The sequence below is a fragment of the Carassius carassius genome, chromosome 4, assembly GCF_963082965.1.
Source record: "Carassius carassius chromosome 4, fCarCar2.1, whole genome shotgun sequence".
NCBI lineage: Eukaryota > Metazoa > Chordata > Actinopteri > Cypriniformes > Cyprinidae > Carassius > Carassius carassius.
In genome coordinates, this window is record NC_081758.1 from 1,624,299 (window position 1) to 1,633,226 (window position 8,928).

Sequence of the window (8,928 nt, forward strand, 5' to 3'; positions counted from 1 at the left end):
CGGCACCCATTCACTGCAGAGCATCCACTGATGAGACACTGATGCAATGGTACATTTCTACAAATCTCATCCCGTCTAGAAAATTAAAATTCTGTTCTAAAACTTTGATAATTTATTTACGCTCCCCTATATGATCCATATGCATTAAAACGAGGGAAAAACTAGATTTTACATAGAAAAAGTAGTATTTACAGGGTGAGGTGTGCATTGAGTGGTTTTTATTGTATTGCTCGGTGTTTGCTCAGGTGCTTGCCAAAATGCAGAACAAATGACTAGCCTGTATTAGACGTAAAGAAAACTAAAAAACAGGATGTTTTACTTTCTGAGCTTGCACAATATGTGGGGGAAAAATTGTTTATCAAGTTAATTATAGTTGTTTTACTTGTTGATCCAAGTTCCGTAATCTTGCTTTTTAAGCTAAACTAATCATTCCTTCAGATGAACAAATTATTAGTGCATCAGTCATAAAACTGTTTTATGTAACATCAACTTTTTAAAATGTTGATAGTACAGACAACTTTTAAAATAGAGTTTGTCTGACAAAACACATTATTTTTTACAAAACATTATTTGTTCACTCAGAGTAAGAGTCTAACAAAGACGTGCTCCATGATCAACAAAAACACATATAACCCCAAAACAGAGAGAAGCATGCTGCCTTTCCCACAATGTCCAAAACACATATTAGAAAGCATTTACCAAGTTTTGGTCTGCCTTTCAGGAAGCATATTAAAATAGCTTATGCATGGTGGTATTAAGATACATTTCCACCCCAAAAATGATAAGGATACTACATGAAATAATTGATAAGTATGTAAGTAAATAAATACACACTAATTTACAAACACATGGATAAAAAAAGCACAATTGTTCCATTTAGCATTGTTTAAAAGCAACCGTGTGCTGTTTTGCTTAGTATAGAATGGAACAAAAGTAGAACAAAATAAAAAGGAGTTAATATTATTATAGCTGATTATGTTGTAGTTTATTTATTTAATTCAGGGTCAGATTGTGTCAGCTCCATTTAAACACGGTCCAGTGCACAGAAACTGAGGCAGGTCTTCTTCATCTGTCCATGCTATGAGATGCTATTCAGAGCTCTTTAGTTATTCATTATTACACTGCTCTGTGGAATACTTGATTCTGATTGGTCAGTCGCGAGGTCTGCATTCCTAAATTTAAAACAAACAATTATTGTTATTATTAACAACATTTGATACATCTGGCTTAAGTCTAGCTGCAGTCTTATATTTCATTTAAACCCAGGTCTATGCAAGGAAATCATAACTTTTAATTAACCTTCACTTTTTCCTAAAACTGAAATAGTCATCCGTAATGCCATACTTAAAATGCACAGCACAGTACAAGTACAATAATGCAACAAAGCATGGAAATATATAGACATTTAAAAAGCACAAAATAATGGAGTATCTCTTCTACAAATATATGTATTTGTTATATATATTATTTTAAACATACTCAGAAAGTTTGATAAACTTTCTTCTCTAATCACACTATATGTTACACCTATATTCAAAAGGGATTGAAATGTTTATTTATTTGGCTAAGCAAAGTTGTACTCCTTTCCAAAAGGCACCTGCAAATCAGAGGACATTTTTATGTATTTGATTTTATTTTTATCAAAATTAAAGCTGCATGCAACAAAATTGCATAAACAGTATTCAGAGCGAAACTAGCATGGAATCAGGGCTGCCAAACCTTTCAATTCAGCTTGAAGTGAGATTTTTTTATTTATATATATATATATATATATACTTATTTATTTGTGTGTGTGTGTGTGTGTGTGTGTGCGCGCGGTGGGTTCCGATCTCAATTAAATACCAATTTTGTGTGTATACTATACAAATAAAGGGGATGAAATTATTTTGTTGAATCCAGTTGAATGCCTTTTTAGCACCATTTTAAACTTGGTTTAAATTCAGTATTTGCTTGCATTCATTGTGTGTAATTATGAGAGTATTATTTAAAAAAGCATGTAGGCCTAAGTTATTAACTTTTACATTTCTAATTTAAAAATCTAGTGTTTAATCACATCTAAATATTTATTTAAATGAAGAACTTAAAAATTATATTCTAGATATATTTAGTAGCCATACAGGTACCTAGTGAGTGAACATTGGCCTTACAAAACCTTGGCATTTTTAATAATAATAAATGCATAATATGCTGTACTGTTTACGCAAATTGCTTTGGTGTGATGCCAAGAGTCGTTTATCAGTCAGAAAAGTCATTCGCCTTCATGTTTTCTGGGCAAAATGAGTGTTTATGTCCCAGATTATTTGTCTTGAAGTCTTCACTTGACTGATTCCACTTTCTCCGTCGGTTTCTCACGATCCAGTGTGAGTAGCTTCGGTCAGTTTGTCGGAGTTCAACTCTGAAGGACCGTAAACCACCAGAATCCACAATAATAACAACGGAGGAACCGTCTCTGCTTGTGTGTTACTGTGGGTTTTGAGTAAATGCACCTTTCATTTGCATTTGATTAGTAAATCTGTGCATTGTTCAAAAGCACGTCCCGTCTATGTTTGCGTTTTCAAGTAGTGTCTAATATCATCCTTTTACCTGCGAGACTACATTTCTGGCTCATGGCTTTACTGAGTAACTATTTATTTAGCATTACTAGTAATCGTCTAGTATGTGGTCAAGACTTGTGGCAATACTTTCAGAATGATGACGTTTGCTCCACTACGAGGTCTTGTTCCACAGAATTGCATTGTAAAATTATGATTTATTATTATGAACTTGATCATCGATGCTGTCAAAAAGCTTAACTTGAATTGACCCCGAAACGCTTGATCCAAGTTTACATGCAATTAGTTTATTTATACACAAATTCATTGTATAAATGTCAACTTACAACCAACAAAACAGTTACATTTACTATTAAATGAGCACAGCAGATTTCAGCATTTTCTTTATTTTTTCCCCCCTCGCAGGTCAAAGTCTTAAAGCCAACGGTGGAGAGGATATCAGTGCCTGCTGGGTTTGTATGGAAACCGTCTGTGGTTAGTGCTGTCCTTCGGCTTGCTTCTGCTAAAGAACTGCAGAAAAAGGGAGCAGAGACTTCGAACAAGAATTTAAAACCTGAGACACCAGCATCTCTTTGTACCTCCTCCACAGAAGAACCAAACGACTTGAAGCAACAATAAAACATGCAGATTTCAGTACAAGCGTGCATTTTTCTGCAGTGGCATGTTTCCTTTGGAACAAGTCTTTAAAATGTTTCTTTGGGGTTCAGTGGAATATGACTCTACACTAAAAAGGGCTCTAGAAGGTGAACCACTGGATCTGCAGCGTCATTGAGCTCAGAATAAATGGATTTTGTTTTGCTGACAACACTTTTTGATTTAATGGGCTCTAAATCAGAATTTATGAAGCTCTGGGGGGTTTCTGGGAAGTCTGGATTTGGAAATGTACTGCTTTCAGAGCTGAGAGAATGCAACTGACCAATTAATTGCGGATTCATGGTCGTTTCTGATTGGTTGATTTGCGGCACCGAAGGATCATCTGGATTTGAAGTTTTCATTAGACGTTTGTTTTTTGGTTTGTGGCCACTCAGACGGGACGCCAGGGAGCGCTTCGGACGGGGTTTCAACTGAAAGAGACAATAAGAGCACTTATTTTCAAATTAAATACGTTTTAAATACCTGTTTTCATCAACCCTTCAATTACAACCTAAAGTCTAAAAGTCAGTTTCAGCTGATCAGTAATAAATACTACAAGCAGTTACCTGTTTCTTTTCAGGATCATGCATCACACCATGGCGCAGTAAACTTTGCTGTAGCAAAAAAATATATAAATTAGCATTTCAGTCAGCTCTATGTTGAATTTTAAAACCTCTTTTTGTTTGTGAGAAAAAAAAAATCCTTGAATGGAAATGTAGTTAGTAGTGCTGTCACTAACGATTATTTTGGTACTCAAGTAATCTGGCGATTATTCTGACGATTAATCGAGTAAATCACAAATATTTTTTTTTGTGGTAATATAAATAGACCAAAGCGAACAATAGCCTTTAAAATGACTTAGAATGCATATATAATAGCAATGAGGCAATCATTTTTAGTTCAAATAAAGTATCAAAAGCAAGTAATAATTGAACAAAACACAAAAATACAGATTGTATTATAAACAATACAGCTAATAAACATTATGCATTAAAAGGCCTGCAGAGGTGCCGACGAACACTACAGCACGATCAAATATGTGTTTAATTTTGACATTTAATTAAAAAGTCCACTTAATCTTTAAAATTTGCCCATTTGTTTACGACTGAAATACTACAGCCACTTTGTGTTAACTTATTCTGAAATCGCGATGAACAGTTCGCATATCGAGAAAGAGACTGATATATCCTCCTGTGTTTGCATAGGTTTATAAATTATTTACCTTATAAATCTGATGAAGTGGCTCACATTGCGTTCCCAGATGAACGTTATAATAAACCCGAACTCACAGCAATATGCATAAGATGGAGTTTGAGACGCATGTAAATGTTAACAGTTTGTGTGGAGCAGCATTTACTGTAAATGGAGCCACTCTTAGACGCATCGCATATATTTATTTAACTGAACCGTAGTGTCTGTGAATTCCCAATAGCATTATGCTTTATCATGATTTTAAAATGGGTCTAATATATCACGTGGTCTTGGAAGACGGTCTAATAACGCATTTCATGGAGTCTCATTCATGGAATGCGCCACTTCTGGAATTTTGCCGGTAACGCGACACGGGCAAAATGCAAAATCAAGCATTTTTTTTTATCAAGTATTCGAACTGAATCGAGGAATCGTGACAGCCCTAGTAGTTAGGTAGGTAGGCAGATACTTCAAATCTCTGATGATGGGAAAGCACAGTTACCTTCATGGCAAAGGTCCTGCCGCAGCCGGGGTGAGTGCAGATGAAGGAGCGCTGCTCTTCGTGGAACGACAGTATGTGGCTCTGCAGGTTGAAGGCAGTGGTGTACGAGCGTGAACATCCATCTCTGGGACAGTGATACACCACACGCTCTTCAGAGTGAACATGCTGATGCTGCTTCAGGAACCAGCTGTCCCTGAATGTTTTCTGACACTGAGCACACTGTACCCTGACTGAACACACACACACACACACACACACACACAACAATAACCAAAGTTATATTCTGTAACTTTCTGTAAGGCTACGCTATTTACATTCAGAAAAACACATAGGATTACCTATATGAACTTTTTTGTGGTTTGTCATCTCCGTCCAGTTCTTTCCCACAAACGAGCAACTCTCCGCTGTGCAAGAATAACCTGCAAAGTTATGTCAGTATGAAAGGTAAGGTGATGCACATCTAATGAATTAAAGAGACAAAAAAGTACTACAATCTTGTGTTCCAATCAAATATGCTGACATTTGTACTTGTTATGCCTCACAAAGCCACTGTATGCGATCAGAATACTTATATATAAGCTTATACTATATTATACTTGTATGACAGGACAAGCGGAGAACGTACCTTTGTGTACCTTCTCGTGGCGCTTCAGTTTACCACGTTGTGAAAAGCGTCTCCCGCAGCCTTCATGTGAACACCTGAGGATCAGAGCCATTGCAGAGTGTACAGAACATCAGCTGAAATCAAGTGTTATATTATGCTAGTTTACTGAAAGAGAGTTAACACAGACAAACTGGTGTAAAAAGTCTTACAAGAAAGGAAGCAGCTCTGTGTGTGCACACTCATGGGTTTTCAGCTGGTTATTTTTCTTGAATGCTTTGCCACATCCTTCAAATGTACACTGGGGAACAAAAACAGTATTAGAACAATGAAATCAACAAAAATCACATATATAATATACACCCTTAATATTACTTTATGGTAATACAATTTCAGTTGACATAAGTTAAAGCTGCTACTTGTTTGTATATCTCAGGTTTGTTGCGCATGCCACTGTTTTCCAGCAAAAGGGAGTTTAAATATATCTGAATATAACCATCTTTACATTTGAGTTTAGACATTTAATTCAGCACTCAGAAATGCATGGAACTTTTTTTGTGTCTAGATGCATTTACATTTACTTACTATGTATTGTTTTGTCTCTTGTCTGTGAATACGTGAAATATGTTTCTTCAAGTTGGAGTTTGTGGTGAATCCTTCGTTGCATCCGTCCTCCGTGCATCTGTCAACATAGCGCGAGAAATGACACTTTACTATTCTATTAAACACGAGCTCTCTCGCTCTCTATCTCTCTCTCTCACACACACACACACACACTTACATGTAAGGTCTGTCGCCGGTGTGTGTCAGCTTATGGCGCGCGAGATGATATTTCGTGCAGAATGATTTGCCGCACCCGCTATTCTCGCACTTATATGGCCTCTGCAAATCAATCAATAAGTAAAGTTATCGTTCACATCAAACCTCTGACAGCCGTGTTGACCGATTTGAACTCATCATACATGCGCAGATAAAACAGAAAGGTTTAATTTAAGGTTATATGAAATGTACTGACACAATATTCGCTCACGTGTTGGCCTGCGCTTAACTTACCTCTCCTGTGTGTTTACAGAGATGCGCTTCTAGCTTCCACGCTTTGTTGTACGACGCATGACAGTCGGGAAACGAACAAATAAATGTTGCGCCGGGTTTAACGTTAGCTTCATGCATTGTCATGTGTTCAGCTACGAGGTATGGCCAGATCTACCGCGTGTGTGCCTTCATTTTGATTGCCTACGAAACATCTGACGTCACATCAACACTAACATGACACATCCTGTATGGAACGCCAATGAGGTCAAAACTTAGGCCTAGTCCAAACGTACACGGATATTTATATACACGGAGTTTATCGTTCTTTGTTAAAAAACAACAACAACAACAAAAAACTTCTAGTCCACATGAAAATGCTAAATTTACTATTTCAGCATTAATCTATTATTTTAACCATCACTACTACTCTTGCACCTAATCAATAAGTCCACCTTAAATATTGATACAAAACATAAAAAAACTGATACACTGGAATATAGTGATTAATATTATTATTACTGTTGTAGTTGTTGTTGTCTAAAATCGAACACCTTTGCGATGTAAACAAATGACAAATCCTTCACACTGTACTTTGATGTCAGGTATATTATGCATTTTTTATTGATATTAATTATTTTTTACATTATTGAGTTTACAGGCTAAAGTGGTCTTGCTGTAAACACTGTTGCTTTTGTAGGAAACACGCTAGTGTTACTTCTACACTACAGGCTACATACAGCAATATAAACAACATATCTGCATGTTTTCACATCACATCGTTCTTGTAAAATAATAATAAGTAGATAAACATCAAAATCACTTCGCTGAGAATGAAACACCACTTACCAGCTGTCGCGGTGTTGAAAATATCTTTTAGCAATTAAAAAATGAGGAATCGTCCCAGTCTACGGCTAAATTATTATTAATAAATTGTACTAATATTATGATTGGGCATGGGCAGGCATTCACAAAAGGGAATGTTATTCGCTTCGAGGAAATTCAAGGAAATTTTGCTTTGACAAAAGGGCACTTAAGGGGCAAAGGAGCAGGTGCTCAAGTGAACCGGTTCTTTTGGACAGTTTGATCAAATAAAACCAATTGAAAAAAAAAAAGAAAACGGTTCACCGGTTCTTTTGCGCTCAATGTAATGTCACTGGCAATGACTGCCCTGTTGTTTCACAATAATTAGTTACCACAGTTTCCACAAATCCCTTCCCTCGTAACTAATTTGGGTGCCCCTAGCATTTGCCTATTTCGCCTATCCAACGGGCCAACCCTTACTAATGCCCATGTTATATTATCTAATGACCAAACTTTCATCTTGGCACTCTTGAGTACATCAGGTTCATAAATCAAGTACTCGAGTTAATAAACATATTTCTACGAAGCCCCGTACATGACATGCAAGAAAAAATAAACAATTTGTGCGCACGATTTACTAATTTGTTCCCTCAATGTACTAAAACTTGTATACTTTTGTGTTCCCTCGATTTACTATTGCGTTCAGTCGATTTGCTAAATCGTGCGCACGATTTAGCAGATCGAGGGAACGAATTTAGTAAATTGTGCACACAATTTATAAATCGAGTGAACAAATAGTAAATCGAGGGAAAGCAATAGTTAATTGAGGGAACGCAATAGTAATTGTGTGCACGTTTTAGTATGTTGAGGGAACGAATTAGTAAATTGTGCACATGATTTAGCCTAATATTTTTTCCTGCATGTTATGTGTGGGGCTCCATAATTTTCAGTCATAATTTAACTCACTGTAAACCATATTATTGCTTTAGTTTTTCTTTTATTTATATATTTTAAAGAATGTGTCAAAAGAATTGTGCATTACAATAATAATAATACAAAAAAAAAAAAAGCATGATATCCTTATGATAGATAATTACTGGAAAGTATGCATCAGTCAATGATAAGCATGTAGAAACAAATTTTGGATCAGGGGCAGACTAAATCACTCCAGAAGGAAAAACAAATCATATTTTTGAGCATTTAGAATTTCTGCCAGCCAAGTGCTTCATTTCAGATATCTCAAGACATTTTTCTGCTATTCCAAATTCACTGGGTGCAAGAGATGCGGCGTACCCTGAAAAAAATGTCTGAACAAAACCTATAACCTCAAGCAGTGATTGCATTCTAACAATGTAACGTAAAGCCTACCCGATGCACACCAGGCAAGCTGGCACTGCAGAAAAGTAACACCAGTCATGAATAACTCCATCTCCATGCCTGCTGCTCAGCAACATTCCCGTACTCCAGATTCCATTTCAGTCAGCTGAGTGCTGGCTTCCCACAACTGTGTCTGCTTAAATTTCTCCTCACAATCCTCTGCAACATGGCACACATACAAAATGATAGATCATCCCTCAAATGCTTGAGTCTTTTCTGTTATCCGATATCATTCATCC

At 36.4% G+C, this 8,928-nt stretch overlaps 1 protein-coding gene across 1 annotated transcript; it reads right to left on the reverse strand.

Annotated features, from left to right (window-relative positions):
* Positions 1–2,817: 2,817 nt before the first annotated feature.
* On the reverse strand, positions 2,818–6,764 carry gtf3aa (general transcription factor IIIAa). The gene is made up of 9 exons (XM_059544515.1): positions 6,533–6,764; positions 6,261–6,361; positions 6,065–6,161; positions 5,692–5,780; positions 5,504–5,577; positions 5,217–5,297; positions 4,879–5,108; positions 3,752–3,799; positions 2,818–3,616 (listed from the first exon to the last, which is right to left on the reverse strand). The coding sequence occupies exons 1-9, from the start codon at positions 6,653–6,655 to the stop codon at positions 3,272–3,274; spliced, it is 1,188 nt and encodes a 395-aa protein (XP_059400498.1). The 5' UTR covers positions 6,656–6,764; the 3' UTR covers positions 2,818–3,271.
* Between the last annotated feature and the right edge of the window lie 2,164 nt (positions 6,765–8,928).

Coding starts and splice junctions, on each gene's coding strand:
- gtf3aa (XM_059544515.1), bottom strand. CDS start 6,655: ATGACAATGCATGAAGCTAACGTTAAACCCGGCGCAACATTTATTTGT. Junction 5,781..6,064: donor AAGAGACAAAACAATACATA/GTAAGTAAATGT, acceptor TTTGTTCCCCAG/TGTACATTTGAAGGATGTGG. Junction 5,298..5,503: donor CCACGAGAAGGTACACAAAG/GTACGTTCTCCG, acceptor ATAACTTTGCAG/GTTATTCTTGCACAGCGGAG.